Here is an 18837-nt window from a genome sequence, read left to right on the forward strand (position 1 = left end):
AGAAAGATATTGATGGAAAGCGAACCCGTTGTACAGTTTTCAGCTGTGGGTATCATGCCATGATGCACCTCTTGCACAAAGCCTGATTTATACTTCTTCGTACGACAGAAATAGCCAAGCTCACAACGTGACGCAACATCTCTGTGAGGTTACAGTGACCTCGAGTCCAATTCCAAGTGGATGTTCGTGCCAAATGTCATGAAATTCCCTGAAGGAGATCGGATGTACATACAACCCAAAAACATAATGTCTCCGGGCATGGCTGTCCGCCAGCGGAGGCATAAAAACAGCCTGTAAAGTCTAATATGGTGACGGTGTGGTGTCCCTGTCCAATCTTTATATATTGATATAGTTGGTTAAGTATAGTCTCCCGTAGCCAGACGATTGGGATCTCAGCCTTCTTCTGGGTACATCTAAACTCAATATAGGGGCCAGAACAGCTGTGACAACTACACTAACAAACCTATGCCTACTGGTTTGGAAACCAAGCCTGATACCCGTCCCAATATGTAGGTGTAGATCTCTAATCCTCTGGCTACGGGAGACTAGATAGACAAGTAACTAGGTATGCAGTTTGATAATGTATGAGCTCTAAATTAGACAGACATGAATACAGACAATATTCAAATAGCATTTTAGCTAGGAGCAGGTCCTCCACCTTTGAAATAGTATAATTTTATCCTGCAATTGTCCTACTCAATCAGCTGTTGTTAATTAGCAATTACAGTGCGGTCCTTTCAGTTCATGGGAGCAAACATGATAATACAAAGTCATGTGTCAAATACACGTTCAAAGTCACACAGTATTTCCTGATAAAATATCTACATGTTTTTTTCTTGTTGTATCTCCCCCCCTCCCTACTTTTGAAAGGCATCTCTGCAGGGTTTCTGAACGTAACAATAATACATTAATGACAGAAAAACAGAAGAAAATATCTACAGTACTCACAGAGAACATTAAGCTCTGGATAACAAGGACAAATGACATACAATAGATGTCATTTTGACTGGAGAGCTAGGACATGGCTTCTGTGTTCATGATCTGAGAAGGATCCTGGAGGAAAGACACAGAAGTAGTGCTGTCAAAGTTAGCGCATTATTGACACATTAACGCATGAGAGAATTAACCGCGAGGTGTGAATGAGCTGCACGCAAAGTTGTGTGTCCTCTCTCTCTCTCTCTCTCTCTAGTTACTAGTTACTCTAGTTACTAGTTACTAGTTACTTTTCAGATATAAATGATGATATTATGAAACATACATACTTTAGCCCTATTTTATACATAGGCTATTTGAAAATAGCCGATCTACAAGCTCACAACGCGTCGAAACGCGACGCGTTGTGAGCTTGTAGATCTGCTATTTTCAAACATTTTTATACTTTTGCTTTTGATTCTTTAAGCACATTCTGATACCAATACTTTTGTACTTTTACCCAAGCACATTTTTAATTCCAAACTTTTACTTGTAACAGAGTAGCCTACTTCTGCATTGGAGTAGTGATACTTTTACTTAAGTAAAACGTTTGAGTACTTTTTCCACGTATAACTCTCGGTTAGACACCGTTGTACTGGAGAAGTATAACTCTCGGTTAGACACCGTTGTATTGGAGAAGTATCACTCGGTTAGACACCGTTGTACTGGAGAAGTATAACTCTCGGTTAGACACCGTTGTACTGGAGAAGTATAACTCTCGGTTAGACACCGTTGCACTGGAGAAGTATAACTCTCGGTTAGACACAGTTGTACTGGAGAAGTCTAACTCTCGGTTAGACACCGTTGTACTGGAGAAGTATCACTCGGTTAGACACCGTTGTACTGGAGAAGTATAACTCTCGGTTAGACACCGTTGTACTGGAGAAGTATAACTCTCGGTTAGACACCGTTGTACTGGAGAAGTATAACTCTCGGTTAGACACAGTTGTACTGGAGAAGTTGTGTGGGGACTCTGACACGTTGAGACACGTTGTAGCAGCAGCAGCAGCACAACCCCCCCTCCCACACACACACACACCCACACACACACAATTTTCAGACCAGAGAGGGGGCGTCTCCCTGCATGAATCCAAGTTGCAGCAACCAATCGGCGCGTTCCAGACCCTTTTTTAGCAAATCCGCCCCCTTTTTCCCATAAACAGAGAGTTCCTTACCAAACCCAGCCCCTTTTTCACCTAAGCCGCCGCCTCTCAATAAATAGATTCAGAGGTTAACTCCCCCTTTTCGCCAGATGGCTGACATCTGCGTATAGGACTGGAGCTACTCTCCAGTCAAAAACTAACAAATAACACAAACAAAATGTGTTTGAACAATAAAATCCACACTACATCAGCAATTCAAGTTATCTTCAAGTTATCCAATTAATAAATTAAGTTTACTCACTGTAGAGTACAGTGAGTAAACTGCATTTATACAATTTAATTGGATTTATTGTCATTAAACGGGATCTGTTTCAAATAATTTGAAACAGATTTAGGAAGGCACTATGTCTGAGCCTCAAACCCAAATGACATCTCAGCTTTATGTAGATATACAGTTATGGACCAAAAAAGCAGGGGTTCATCTATTCAGTATTGTTGCTAGTACTGCTGCTGCTGCTACTAGCGATAAGGTATCTTTTTGTTCACAGCTCACTATTTGCTCAGCTACTTGCAAGAGAACATGAATAGGCAGAATTTCACATCCTTCAAATTCTCTCCTCAGAGATGTAGGGCGGATAAAAGCCCTAGTGATGACAGGAGGAAGCCAGTTAGATGTGTCGCACTACAACTCTCTCGCTCCCTCTCTCTGTCTCCCTAAACGATTCATTTATTCCAGCTCAGAGTCAAAGGCGTGTGACATACAGTACACCATATACTGTAACATCCCCAACCTGCTCTGTGCTTCAGCAGCGCCACAAAATTAAATGGTCACTAGTGCACGGTCACTAGTGCGAAGCTACAGTAGGCTATTGTATGAGGACAGTTAAAGAGCCTCCCTTTTCCAATCTCAGCGTGTCCATTTTGTCTGGATTGTATTAAAAGAAGAATGAAATGGGACCCAAACCAAAATTGTATCTGCAAGACGGGTAGAAATGGCCATCATCAAGTGGAAAAGCAGCTTATGCAAATTGCGTTTAGTAATAACAGCATTCAGACAGAATTAACAAGATACAGAGGCTGAACGCGATTAATTGCAAGAGAGCATGCAGGCGGATGGGTGGGTGAGTTCACTCAACACTGTCATTCTGAGAACAAAGAGGAAATAGACGCTGTTGTTGAGGAGTTATGCATATGTGTATATAATATGTAAACCGATACATGAAGAATTACAATAATTGCGTATCCTACTAATCAGTAACAAGACAAGATTCAATTATTAATTGCCAATGTTAGCAGGGGGTGAATTAATTTACCTATGTGCAGCTCAGATTCAAATCACAAAATCAGTGGAATCTTAACAACAACAACAAAACTTTGTTAGTCATGATGAGCTTGACCATCAAAATCTCATCAAAATGAACATGACATTCTACGTTTTTGTCTGTGAAAGGTAAGTGCCACGTTCTCATCTCACACTTGAGACTGTCACAGCAGCAGCAGCTCTCACAGCAAGGCTCACAAGGCTAACTACTGAGGTTTCTTCAAGCTCACAATGCGCTGCGACACATATGATTTCAGTGCACTACACCCATGCACAACTATGCATACCTCAGGCTTAAGACCCTGACCAACCAAGGCTTTTCTCTCAACTACCAACAGCACTGGACTCGTCCGCAAACACGTGCATCCAATCTGATCTTCTGCAAGGAGAGCCCTCGTCTAAAAATTACACTATTTCAAAAACCGATAAAATGAATTAATTAAGTCATAATTCAATTAGTGTTGAGATACTTTTGAAGCCACGCAGTATAAGACTTGGGTAGGTTTCAAAGGCCCAAAGTTCGTAAGAAATACTCATAAGAGAGAGAAAAACAGCATAGCAGTAGACATGCATCATAATCTGGTTTACTAATTGCTGCTGCCTCTAACCCACATGTCCCTTTCAATCAAAGCATAGAACAGTCTTCCAAGGACATTTATGACTGAAATGTATAGCTTCCTCTGCTGTATTTTAAAGGCAGCAGCCAGATCTATGTAATCAGAAAAAAGTAGCATTGCGAATGTGAAATAGTACACTATTTGTGATGATGCAATTCGTTTGCAATTTGTTTGCAATTTGTTGAAAACCAAAAACTTTTTAGAGATTCACAGATTCACTCCTGAGAATAAAACTTTCAGTCATTTATTATGGAGCTGTCTTGTGTTGTATTTTGCCATGTTTGGCACTAAAATTGCAGTGACAAATTAACCTTTTTAAGTTTGAACTACTTTGATTTCTCATAAGCATAGGATTGGAAATAAGAAAACCAGTTGAGGTTAGATAAATATATCAGCCCTGTACGAAAGGCAGGTCAAAACACATTAATTTATCAAACAAGGTGACAGAAATGCCTCTGTTTTGTCTGCTGCCTGGACAGAGTTTCTCATCTAGAACTGAACTGTACTCAAGATAAATTTCAAACATGTTTGGGGTCATTTTAATGTCTACTCTGCAACCCAGACAGTTTTTAAGTTGCTTGATTCAATATTTAGATATTTGATATTCATTCTATCAGACACGCCCCCTTCCTATACAAACCCATTGTAACTTCAAACTCTATTATAACCATATTATAACACATTGGAGAGAGTAGAATGACGAGATGTCACCACACAAAGAACATCATCAAAAACCCGTCCTTGGCTCTGGTGACTGATATTGTTCTTCGAATATGTGAGGGGGCCGTGTTTTTAGCGGTGCCAACCGCTCTAAGCTTGACTTTGTCCGTATGTCCGTATCAGCACGAGATGATGAGCATGGGATTTTACACAGCTATAACTCCAGTTTGCAGCATGCCACCAAGTAAAAATGTGGACTTAGACCACCAATAGGGACGAGCATGAATTGCTGAAGTTAGCAAAGAGGGGTCCAGGGACCCCCAGCGTATGTTATGTCTGTCCGTCCGTGGAAGCACGGGATGAACACGGGATTTCAAACAGCTGTAACTGAAGTTTGCAGCATGCCACCAAGTCCAAATATGGCATATGGACTTAGACCACCAATAGGGACGAGCATGCATTGCTGAAGTTATCAAAGAGGAGTCCAGGGACCCCCAGCGTATGTTATGTCCGTGCGTCCGTGGAAGCACGGGATGAGCACGGGATTTCAAACAGCTATAACTCCAGTTTGCAGCATGCCACCAAGTCCAAATATGGTATGTGGACTTAGACCACCAATAGGGACGAGCATGAATTGCTGAAGTTATCAAAGAGGGGTCCAGGGACCCCCAAGCACGGGATGAGCACGGGATTTTAAACAGCTATAACTCCAGTTTGCAGCATGCCACCAAGTCCAAATATGGTATGTGGACTTAGACCACCAATAGGGACGAGCATGAATTGCTGAAGTTAGCAAAGAGGGGTCCAGGGACCCCCAGCGTATGTTATGTTTGTCCGTCCGTGGAAGCACGGGATGAGCACGGGATTTCAAACAGCTATAACTCAAGTTTGCAGCATGCCACCAAGTCCACATATGGTATGTGGACTTAGACCACCAATAGGGACGAGCATGAATTGCTGAAGTTATCAAAGAGGGGTCCAGGGACCCCCAAGCACGGGATGAGCACGGGATTTTAAACAGCTATAACTCCAGTTTGCAGCATGCCACCAAGTCCAAATTTGGTATGTGGACTTAGACCACCAATAGGGACGAGCATGAATTGCTGAAGCCCCGCCCCCTCTGTCTTCCCATTGGCTGGCCTTTAAACAGGCATAACTCAAGTTCACAGCATAGGGAGTACAAATTTTGTACATGGACTAAAACCACCAATAGGGACGAACTGTAATTACTTAAGCCCCGCCCCCTCTGTCTGCCCATTGGCTGGGCTTTAAACAGCCATCATTCCAGTTTGCAGCATGCTACCAAGTAAAAATTTGGTAAGTGGACTCAGACCACCAATAGGGACGAACTGAAATGAGTTAAGCCCCGCCCCAAAGGCACCGCTTCCTTTTTTTTCAATTAGGCTACTTTTTTCATTCATTTTTTTAATGTTTTGATTTATTTAAAAAAGGAATTGAAAATCCATTAGAAGGACAATATCAGTCACTAGAACCAAGGACGAGTGTTACCATGTTTTCAATGAATCTAACATGGATAAAATAGAGTTTGACGCATATCTGTTAAAATCAATATCAAATATCTAAATATTGAATCAAGCAACTTCTGGGGTGCTCACAAAAGCCTGAGTAGATGTTAAAAAGACCCCAAACAGGTTTGAAAGTGAAATATTAAGAACCTAATTGTTACCATTCAGAAAAATACATGCTTCTCAAAAACCCTGGACTCTCATTCATTGCCTTTTCAAAGATTCTAGTAGAACTGCTAAAGATTGATGCTTGTTTATTGTCCTTTTTTACATTCCTCTTCTTATATCCATCCATTTCTTCCTCTTCTTTTCATGTTGCACACAGACACAATACTACTCTCACCACGGTGGAGGATAACGGCCAAAAAAAAGAAAGAATTGGCTCTGCTTTGAAGAGCTAATATCCATCTGCCAGATTCCTTGTCTTTCCTGCATGTGCACACACGCCCACAAACAAACACACGCACAAACACACACTCACTCACACACACACACACACACACACACACACACACACACACACACACACACACGCACACACACACGCTCACACACACACACACACACGCACACGCACACGCACACGCACACGCTCGCTCACACACACACACACACACACACACACACACACACACACACACACACACACACACACACACACACACACACACACACACACACACACACGGTTTTGGCATTTGTGTCGGCCAGAACCATGCTTCCTCTGTCATTTTCACCATCACTGTCATCTCCCTCTTCCTCTGTTTCTCTGCTTCTCTCTCTCTCTCTCTCTCTCTCTCTCTCTCTCTCTCTCTCTCTCTCTCTCTCTCTCTCTCTCTCTCTCTCTCTCTCTCTCTCTCTCTCTCTCTCTCTCTCTCTCTCTCTCTCTCTCTCTCTCTCTCTCTCTCTCTCTCTCTCTCTCTCTCTCTCTCTCTCTCTCTCTCTCTCTCGTGTGACCCAGAAGCGCAATAAGCTAAGCCACGGATCCCTCCATGCGTCCATGGAGACTGCCACAAAAGCTAAAAAAGGATGCACTCTCATATGTCCTATGGAGGAGGAAAGAGGAGAGACGGAGAGAGGTGTAACAGAGTGGTGTCACAATGGATAATTCATACAGCATTTACTGTAAGTCAGAAGAGAGAGTGCCTCCCCTGTGACGTACAGCACAACATAAACATTACAACACCTCTTCCCATGATGAGATACACATTCTTAATTTCTACACTTCCACTGTGTTATTTTAAACCAGTGCACAAATGGACCTAAAAGGACTACGGGTCCATCGATCTGGGCAGGACATACAGTACATCATTCTAGCAAACAACAGGCTATATCCGCCCTTACAAAATAGTCCTCAGTGTTCCTCAGTGTTCATTTATCTCTGAGTGTATATACAAGTTCACACACACATATCCTGAAATGAGGCAACAACAAGACTAACTGATCCACTGCATTCAGTTAAAATAACAATACATTAGAAATTATGTCAAATATACAAAAACTCATCAGGGCCATTTGAAGTTTTCAGCCTAGTTAAATGATCTAGTTTGCCAGCAAGCTGTGTGAAACGTTGTCATTGCATGTAAATGGAACACACCACAGATTTCTGTCTTTGAGACATCTTTAGTTGGTGATATTCGCTCAACCAGAGGCTCATAACTAGGATCTAAATGTGCTAGTGAAATGAGACCAGGCTATTCCAAACAGAGTGATCGGACTGCATTTCTGACACTCCAAAGGCGTCTTAGCCAATTCTGCAGCACTAAGAGTATAAATACTCTTCGTACATATTACTAAGAGTACTTAAACGAAAAATTGAGCTTAACTGCTGTGTGTCATGCTTCGACTCTTCCTGTCTATCCCACCGATTTTGTGTTGGGTTCATGCAGCGTTCAGCAAATCAATCAATCAGTCTGTCTTTGCTGTATATACAGAGTGTGTGTGTGTGTGTGTGTGTGTGTGTGTGTGTGTGTGTGTGTGTGTGTGTGTGTGTGTGTGTGTGTGTGTGTGTGTGTGTGTGTGTGTGTGTGTGTGTGTGTGTGTGTGTGTGTGTGTGTGTGTGTGTGTGTGTGTGTGTGTGCACAAAGTGGAATCTAGCCATCAAGGTCCTTTTCAATTCTCCCTCAGGGGCCATCATATGGCATAACATCCAGTTGGGTAAGTGTGAGGTGACTCTGCTGGCCCTTTTCTAATGAGAAAGATTAAGGCTACAGTCACTCATTGTCACTCAGCATTGGCATAGAGAGAGAGGGAGAAAGTAGTGAGTTGGGGAAAAAACGACCAGGGAAAAAGAGGGGAAAAGGAGGACACATTGGAGAGAGTAGAATGACGAGATGTCATCACACAAAGAACAAAGGCCATCGGAGGAATGTTGCAGTTCAAACCGATCCATCGTGTTCGTCACGGGTGGATCAGTCAGATGCAGTTCTGCCTTCATATAATGGTGTGTGGCAATTTAATAATCGCACCATGTTTTGTAAAGCAGAATGCGAGCGGGAGAGTGCGTTGGGTTGGGCTGGGGGGTTGCAAAATGAGGCAGCTTTCCCCTCAACAGTTTCCCATCTTTGATGGATACAAATTATTCATTACTGGAGAAATGTTCTCTCGCCAGCACAATTGAAATGTGGGCTAATTCTTCTCAGTTGCCTTGGTGACATGCACATTGGGAGGCAGACCGTACAGCGCCCTACAAAGCCACCCACCCTATAGAGCTTATCACTGGCTCTCAATGATCCGACTCGCATGCTCTCGACAGTGGACCAACCGCAAATCGGCATTGAGATTCCTGACTTACCTGCCGATGAGAAGGAACTCCCCGGCCACACCCAGGCGTCTCATTGCCATGAGGAGGCCTCGGACGGTCATGCCCTCACAGAAACACACCACCACGCGTGCTTTGGGCAGACGCTCCCGTAGTTTCTTCAGCAGGCGGTCAAAGTGTTTCTCTCCTGCATTGCTGTAGATCTTGTCCGAGTGGGCGATGCATAAGCCATCCTGGGATGCCAGCTCCTTGAAAGCCTCCATGCCGCTCTCACCATAGCTTCCTGTGGTGGATGAAGAAAGGGATTCAGTTCTTTCTAAGCACACAATGGTAGCATAGCATAAAATGGTGATGATGTACAGTACCAGGGGGCCAACATTTTTTTGCATTATGAGAATAGAATAAACATTTAAATATGCATTAAATGTGCATATTTAGTGCAATCTAATTCCTTTCGATGGAAGTACGTTAAAGAGCTGTTTACAAAATGAGAGGATACAATATAGGACATACCTTATGATTCTAGCATTAAAACATTATTATAAGCTTGTTATTATTGTACAAAGCATACATGCATTGTTCCAATTATTGACACAAATTAACACAAACACCAGACATATTGTAAGCTATACTTGTTTCAGCATGTCTCGTTAAAAGCCGTTTCTGAGTAAAGCACCTGTAGCAGCCTGTATTGTCGCTTTTCTGTCTGCCTATGGGACAACTTTGACCCACCAGCCCATAACTGGGCTGCAGCCCTGATCCCTTGATAAGGACAGTCACTGACAGTCAGAGAGCTTACTGGCTACTGACTGTAATGAAAGCCACGAGGGGCAATGAGGTTGGCCTTATTCAGTGGTACAACAACATGATCCACAGACCAGTGAAGCAGTTTTAGCTGGATAACTTGGCCAAGAAAGTGGACCACAGTACACATGCAACTGAATAGTAGAGTGTGTGTGTGTGTGTGTGTGTGTGTGTGTGTGTGTGTGTGTGTGTGTGTGTGTGTGTGTGTGTGTGTGTGTGTGTGTGTGTGTGTGTGTGTGTGTGTGTGTGTGTGTGTGTGTGTGTGTGTGTGTGGGGCGCGTGCATGTGCGTGTGTTTTAAATTAAAACAAAGAAACACTTATCTATATCTACAGATAGCTATAACATAATTATATAGGAATATTATTTCTTGGCATAGTATGGTTTTATTCAACAGGGAAGATAGAGGTAGAGATGGGCACCAGACTAATGCATTTACATTAGAACTCAACAGGCTTGTGTTGGTTTTCCAAATGTCGTTTGATGATATTTCTCAATTGCCTCGCTTCAGTCTCCCCCTGGAAAATGGCATCATGATAGCAATTATCTTTCTCCTTCTACTGGGACTGTTGGATAGGTGGGTGGCAGTGCATTAGTTACCTACCCACTTGACACTGGCCCCCGAAACCTGCTTTGTGTATTCCTACCAGTCTGATGGTAATTGGACCAGGTAATTTATGCAATTGCAGACCTCTCTGGCTGTTGCTATGGGAAACGAGCTACATTTGAACTTGTCTAAGGTGGTGGGGAAAATAGTCTCACGATCTTTGAGTCATTCGTGACCAGAGATAACTCAGAGGGAACTACAGACAGACGTTAAAAGGTGGATTTTCAGCAGGGTTCCTAAAAGCTCAGCGGATGGTCTTAATCTAGCAGATAATTGTACTGATCTTACTTGTTGAAAACCAGTGACAGTAGTTATATTAGTCCTATTTATTCAACTGTAAAACAGCATTCATGAGCATTTAGGGAATTTCCATTCACATGGGAACCAATGTATATTAAAGTTAAAAGTGACAGAAGTTTGGGTTTTCGAACATATTTGCTTTAAGAGCATACCAAGAGCTCCCATTTTAAGACTCCAACAGTAACAACAATAACTGCTCTCTCTTACAAATACTCCTCCCCTGTATGTTCTATCCTTACATTGTGACTTGATCTCCAAACCCAGAGGCTCCTACTCTGTTGAACGTCAGATACCTGACGCCCCCTAGCAATCTCTCGAGGTACTACATTCCCCAAACCCATTCTCCAAATGTCCCTCTCCCATTCAGGACATTACAAAGTTGTCTGATGGTACCCACGAGTCCTTAAATCCTCAGAGGGTATTCTGGGAAATGCAGCCCGTCAGGCATAATTTGGGTGCACATCACTGATTGTGTTTCACTGGCACTTTAATGAAGAGCCATGGAGGTAATTCACTATGCAGTAATTACACGTTGCCCTCCTCCTGTTTCTCTCTTTTAACTTATTTCCCTGCATCTTATGCAAATGATGCTGTAATGATGAGAGTGAGTGCCGTGAGCAACAGACTGACTTCGAGCACAATAAATATGGTCTACTGTCTATCATAATTGCGAGTAAAACTGATTTAAGATTTGAAATTAATAGAATAAAAATTGTATTAACCAGTTTCAAGTACGGCAAGAAATATTGATTTGTTACTTTTCATCATAGCATGAGTGTTTGTAACTCAGAGAGTGTACAAATGGAACCCAATAGACCCGTAACCCTTACGGGTCGTTTTGGTTCCATTTGTACAGTCTCAGAGTTAAATTAACACTGAGGATTTTACAATACTAGATGTCACACCTACGTCGCACCGCTGATCCGACCGATATGTCTGAGTCATAGTGTCAGGGGCTTTGTCAGAATACCCGTTGTACCTGTCTGTGTCCCCTTTTTGCTCATATATGGAGATCTCTGTATCTGTCTGTCTACGTATGTTCCTTTTATGCCGCATATATGGAGATCCCTGATGTCATCAGTATATGCCCCATACATACCCTGTATAGTGGCATGCCCATATCTGGGCATATTGGTGGGATCGGCGCATATGTGCCCATATATGGACATATTCTGGACAACCGCATATCCGAACAACTCGGCGGCGGGCACTGCACTCCGTTGAATACTTGTCGAGTTTGAAGTCGATCGGTCCCATATACACATGACCATATATGTGTAGCGGTTGGATATGTGGCTCTGGACAACCAGATCTCCGTAATGCCTATATATGGGCATATCGGGTTTGTTTATGGTTATGTCTGAGTCATAGTGACATGCCTATATATGGGCGTATGGGGTTTGTTTATGGTTATGTCTGCGTCACTGTGACGTGGCCGTGGTCCTGCCTATATATGGGCATATGGGGTTTGTTTATGGTTATGTCTGAGTCAGAGTGACGTGGCCATGGTCCGCCGGCCCACTGGTTGGCCGGTCCTCCCTTAAACCAATTTTAATACAGATAGAATAGGATATAGGATAGATTAGGGTCCCAGAGATAAAACATCATACCAAATGGGGGTCTGTGCTCTGTGGTCTACTGCTTATCAAACCTAGGCTGGGATCAGACTACGGGGATGATGGCTACGTTCAGCGATAGTTCCTACACTAATGGAAGTTCCAGCGAAAACGGTTTCGACCAATGGGCTCGACTCACGAGCTTGCGCACAGGGTTGCGCACGGAGGTGACACTACTGCGCATGCGAGACGACATGCAGAGTGACGCAAACCACGTCACATAGGCCCCAAATAGGCCCCGCCTGTCACATTTCCCAACCTGGAAGAAGGGGTGAAAAGGGAGTATGCGTTTGGTGAATGGGCGAGATTTTCGTTACCTCTCTATTATTTTTTAACTATGTTCTCAACCCCTTGACTGTGTGGTGAAAATGTAATGTAATAACAATGACTTCACTCTGGCTTATAGGGCCCCCTGATCCCTTGGGCCCCTGAGCAAGTGCTCGGTAGACCCGCTCAGTAATCCATTCACGGATGATGTATTCTTAGACATATTCAACAGTTTACTATTAAACATAAGTGGGGAAATAATGGAATACATTTTTTTTTATGGAAAACTGAATCAAAATCACTAACACATAGAGATCATTTTGAAGATCAGGGGTTGGCAACCATGTCTTGAAGATCTAGTGTGATCTTGACTTGTGGGCTTGTGCCCGAAACGGTTGCCCACCCCTGGTTGGATTATTTTACAGAATAGTGGTATCATCTTGTCATCAATCTTTGTTAGATTTTAATATTAAATTACTGACTTTTTCAATAAGACATAAAAGCAATGGTGGTTTTCACTGTCTGGTACTGGCCTGGGTGATCTCGCCAGCCTTGGAAATGGCCAGGTGATCTTGTGCCCAAAACAGTTGCCCACCCCTGCAGCTCCTCGCATCCAATTAAAAGGATCTCACACAGTCTTAACTTGCCCCCTTAATCTCCATGCAGTGTACTATATATCACAGACAGTTTTGTCTCCATGACCTTTAAACCTAAACAAACGAGAAAGAAGTTGTTGGCTCTTTTCAAATAGAAGGGTTTTCATAGCATTGAATTAAAATGCCAGAAAGTGGTATAGATCATTGGTTCTCAAAGTGGGGTCCGGGGACCCCCAGGGGTCCTTGAGGGGGTTCCAGGGGGTCCCCAGCAAAATGTGTGAATATAGCATCACAATAGTTTTAACCTTTTATATTTTGGCTATTCAAAAATAGCCAAATAGCTATTTTTAATAGCAGATCTACAGGCTATTCAAAAATAGCCTGTAGATCTGCTATTTTTGAAAAATCTTGAAGGTTCGTGCAAATCTTTGAATATATTTCTTTTAAAGCGAACATTTTAACACAAATCTCTGCTTCTGGGAGTCCCTGGCACAACATATTTTCAGATGGGGGTCCGCGGCCAAATATATATCAATTTGGGGGTCCCTGGCATGAAAACGTTTGAGAAGCACTGGTATAGATAACTGAGTAGTTGTCTTCTATTAACAAAACATTTAAGTTGGTTCACATAGGCCTACTACAATAACCTGCTTTGTATCTAGGCTAATCATGATGGAATCATCTTGTCAGCTTTACATCACACGTTCACTCCCAAGTCTAGTCATTTTAGTGTGATTGGACACCTGTAGGCCTAAGAGAAAGTGACTTACCCTCAGTGTGCACCGCCGAGACATAGGTCCAGTTGTATCGTTTGACAATGTCCAGCATTGCCCGGGCCTGGAGCACGTCCGAGGGCACGACCCTCAGGAAATATTTGAATAAGGTCTTGTCACTTAGGTCAGTGCTGGTGGCAGAGTAGGCAATCTGAGGGATGTTGAACAGCTGGAGTAGGTTCTGCACCTGAATCGCAACGGAGCTGGATCCTGGTCCAATCACGCCAGCAATGGGCTTCTTGGTGGGCGGGGGTTGGTTGGACGTGGTACCGTCTATGCACCACTTGGATCCATCCTTGTCATCCCGGATGGAGATGAGGGAGTCCCGGATGAACTCTATGCTCTGCTCCAGGGCCACGGAGGAATGCCAGCAGGAGTCTCTGATCTCGCAGCCCAGGCTGATGTTGGGCAGCAGGTTGGGGTCCGAGTTGATCCGGTCCAACGTGTGGAACATGGCCTCCACCCGCTGGATGCCGTACTGCTCGCGGACATCGCCGCACTTGCGCTCGGCCACTCTCTCGGCAGAGGGCTGGTGGTGGACGGAGAAAAGCGCACCGATGATCACGTCTCCGTCCAGCCGGGCCACGGAGCGGGCCACGGCCCGCGGGACAGCCGCTCGCTCGTAGATGCGACTGCTGTGGGAGGAGAGCACGAGGGCACGGAGGAACAACACGGGAAGACACAGGAGCACGAGGAAAGCCATCTTTACGCGTGCCATATTATTCCACATCGCGTGAGCCGCGCCGGCTGTGCAGGCATTCTATCTGCGTGTCAGTAGATCCACGTTTTAACCCAGTGGCCACGGTCTGTGAGCGCACGTCCTGGAACATATCCACGCACACCTGAGGAGACAAATGGCAACATCGACTGTCATAAAAACGCAACCACTCGCAGGAATAGAATCACAAGCATGCTTTTCGTCGCTGGTTGAAAGTAAAGTGTTGCAGCTTTTGCCCTTTGTCGCCTATAGCCTCTAAGTAAAATAAGGCCATTTAGGCTACAATACCGTTGGCTGGTGACTGAATTAATAACAATAACATCATTGTAACCCATTGAATCACCCTAGTGTGGCCACCCTGCACTCTTTCCATTGAGAAAAACAGACGCCGTCCAGGACCATGGACAGCTCACTTTCAACAGACACAAGGACATCTTTGGGGCATCACTCATTATCTTAGGTTCAAACATTATTTTACACAATCATTTGGATCATGTAGGCCTATTGCCAATTGCCTAATAGCCTAGATGTGAGTCCCATCAGAGCTGGTTCGAATAATATGGATTAAGTTAGCCTATCATATTTCCATTATACGCTACAGTAGGCTGATCTGCATTCTCCGAGGAAGGTGTCACCATGCCCGCAATTATCAGCAGACGCAATTGATAATACAATACCATACACAAGATATGGAAAACAGGCTGCATCGAATATTAGGCTAATGGATAACATATTGGCGGGTCGTCGGTATTCTCGATAATTGCCTCCGTTTATCTTTCATAATGAAAAGTGAACATCTAGTCCCCTCACATGGTCCATAGGTAAATCCCCTCAAATAGTCTGTAGGTAAATCAGAACTTGAGACATACCTGAATCCTCGAGACATATCGTGCTTCCCTCGATCTTCTGTGGCGCGCAGTCCTTGGCTGTGATACTTGAGTTTCTCTCTCTCTCCCTCTCTCTCTCTCTCTCTCTCGCATACGCACACACACACACACACACACACACACACACACACACACACACACACACACACACACACACACACACACACACACACACACACACACACACACACACACACACACACACACACACACACACACACACACACACACACACACACACACACACACACACACACACACACACACACGAGAAGAGAAAAACCCGCCCCCACCAATCGCTTAGGCTATTTATCTCACCCTGACACCACAATTCAAAATCGGTCCATAAGAACAATTCCAGACATTGCACAGCTCATTTATTGGTGACACTATTTTTTGGTCAATCTTTGTAAACCGTACCTCTGTACAATCAAGTAGGCCTATTCCAACAATCAATCAATCAATTAATCAATCAATTAATCAATCAATCAATCAATCAATCAAAAAACCTACCAACTTTTGGTGAAGCTATAACAATGTAGGGCCGTTTGAATATCCTATACAACAATTTTAAGAGATGCTACATTTGGATCTCTGTCAAATCTACCTGTTGTCAAATCTACCATGACAGCTGACTCTGGAATTATTTGTGTGACAGAGGTAGCCAGCTTTTAATAAGTAAACCATGATAGGTATAGCTAGCCTACTTCTTTCAAACAGAAGTGTGTGTGTTTGGAATGTGTGTGTGTGTGTGTGTGTGTGTGTGTGTGTGTGTGTGTGTGTGTGTGTGTGTGTGTGTGCACGCGCGCGCGTGTGCGTGTGCGTGGAATGTGTGTGTGTGAGAGAGAGAGAGAGAGAGAGAGAGAGAGAGAGAGAGAGAGAGAGAGAGAGAGAGAGAGAGAGAATTAGATGCTATCAGACAAGCATGGACCTGTCAGAAGCACGTTTTTGTTTTTGTTTTAGCTTTAGTCACCTCGGAATTACGTCAATCATAACTTGAAACCTTTAGTTACTTTGTAGATTTTGATTATTATTACAAAAGATTACCCACTTCAGCCCTATTTACATTTTGTCCATTTGAAAATAGCAGATTTACAAGCTTGCAATGCATTGTGAGCTTGTAGATCTACTATTTTCAAATTATCTTTTTTTGATAATTAACCTAATGATCTTACATTTTAAAACTTGTGAAATGGTCATTCTGCATAATGAGTACTTTTACTTTTGGTACTTTAAGTATATTTTGATGCCAATACTTTTATACTTTTACGCAAATAAATGTTGAATACCAGACTTTTACTTATAACAGAGTATTTCTCCATTGCAGTATTGATACTTTTACTTAAGTAACAAATGTGAGTACTTCTTCCACCACTGCCTACTACCTGCCATTGGTCTACTCGTCCCCAATACTTTCAGCACCACGGAGAGCAACGCCATCAAACTAGTTCAAGAAACTCGCACCGCCATCTAGTGTTAATTAGCAGTACCATTGATTTGATTTGATTTATTTGAAAAGCCAAAAACCACATGGTTATAGCAGTTTGAGCCTCAAACTGCTGGGGATTACACAAGAAAGTCCTGAGACTTATTTCCATTGAGGTCCTCTCACATTTAACTGTCAATGAGTTAACACATGACAATAACATATGCAACACATACATACAAACAAGTACTCCCTTATCTTTCACTAGTCTAATGACCCTCTATAGGGGAACCTTTTCCAATAGACATGCTTTTGTCTGCTGCTTAAAAGACCTCAGTTTGGTGTTCAGTTTGATGCTGGTTTCGAGGTTGTTCCACTGTGTGGCTCCTATGTAAGTAAATGATTCCTTGACCACTTTACTTTTAAAAGCCGGATGGCTCACATCTGCTACACTGGCTCTGGTGAAATAATTGTGTACTTCGTTTACCTGAGTAAAACATGCCTTTAAAAATATGGGGACCTAGCCTTGCAGAGTCTCAAAGCTGGAGCGTGCATGTGCTCGCGCACGTGCACTGTGAGTGTGAATGTATATGTGTGTAAGAATAAGATCCATTTCACATAGACAGCGTCCGCTAATAAACAGATGCTGCTGAATCTTCTAGTTGTAGGAATACGATGAGACACAGAGTTTGTGAGACAATCCGGTCCTTTATTGGTTAATGCCAGTGGTGGAAAAAGTACTCACATTTTTTACTTTAAGTAAAAGTATCAATACTGCAATATAGAAATACTCTGTTACAAGTAAAAGTCCGGAATTCAAAATGAACTTGAGTAAAAGTACAAAAGTATTGGCATCAAGTACAAAAGTATTGGCATCAAATTCAATTGTACTTAAAGTACCCAAAGTAGAAGTACTCATTAAACAGAATGTCCCATTTCAAGTTATCAAATGTATGAAAATCTTTTTAAAATAGCAGATCTACAAGCTCACAATGTGTCATGATTGTAGATCGGCTATTTTCAAATGGCTGAAATGTATATATAGGGCTGAAGTAGCTCTGGTCCATAGCCTGAAGGAGAACTACTTCAGATATGGACCAGAGCTAGGGCTGAAGCGGTTAATGTATATGTTTTCAAAGTTTTCTAAAGTTTTCAAATAGTTGTAGTGGAGTGTAGTGTAAGTACAGTACTTGAGTAAATGTACTTAGTTGCTTTCCACCTCTGCACGCCTCCCCATGCAGCATCCCACTTGTAGGGATTTAGCCCAGTCATATAGCAGAGATACAGCCGTGGCCTCACTCAGATTAGGGGTTGAGTCGTGACTCACTCAGGCCAGGATCTGAAATGTACATCTTAGCTTATGCAGAGATGAGGATAGGAGTCGTGATGTCAATAGCTCTGCTCATACCCCGAGCAGCAAGAGCTTACATCTGCTATTGAACCAGAATAAAAGTGACATTTAAGAGAGACAATTTAGATATTGGAGCCATACTAAGTGTAGGGCAAAGGGGCAACTGCGTGAGGATCTGCGTGGGTAATGACCAGGGCGGTTTCCAAGAAGAGACCAGAATCAAATTATTTATAGCTTCAACTGTATGGCTGCATGGCTAAGAAGTGTTTGGTTCATATAACAATATTGCTGCCATCACTCAGACATTGACTACTCTAAAAACAAAATATATAGTTTATCACTTTTTTTTTGTCATTGCGTATAAAATGAAAGCCCATCAATCAACATTTTACCATTTGGCAAGCCAATGTTTCATTTTATGTTGCACAATGTAGAAGTATTATTAACTGTCTATGGTGTATGTGGAAACCTGGCACAGATTTATTACTTTCCATTTTAAATCAAGAGCAAATTGATGGAGCATCAACACCAAA

General features: G+C 42.9%; 1 protein-coding gene across 1 annotated transcript in view; it reads right to left on the minus strand.

The window, feature by feature from the left end:
• grm1a (glutamate receptor, metabotropic 1a) overlaps positions 1-14652 on the minus strand; it is a gene marked incomplete at both ends in the record, with an annotated part of 34812 nt that extends 20160 nt beyond the window's left edge. Inside the window, 2 exons of the mRNA XM_084082100.1 lie at positions 8994-9243; positions 13920-14652. Coding sequence (XP_083938226.1) covers positions 8994-9243; positions 13920-14652 — 983 coding nt within the window. The remainder of the gene's footprint in view (positions 1-8993; positions 9244-13919) is intronic.
• Between the last annotated feature and the right edge of the window lie 4185 nt (positions 14653-18837).

The sequence above is a fragment of the Gymnoscopelus microlampas genome (genome assembly GCF_963454915.1).
Source record: "Gymnoscopelus microlampas genome assembly, chromosome: 16".
Taxonomy (NCBI): Eukaryota; Metazoa; Chordata; class Actinopteri; order Myctophiformes; family Myctophidae; genus Gymnoscopelus; species Gymnoscopelus microlampas.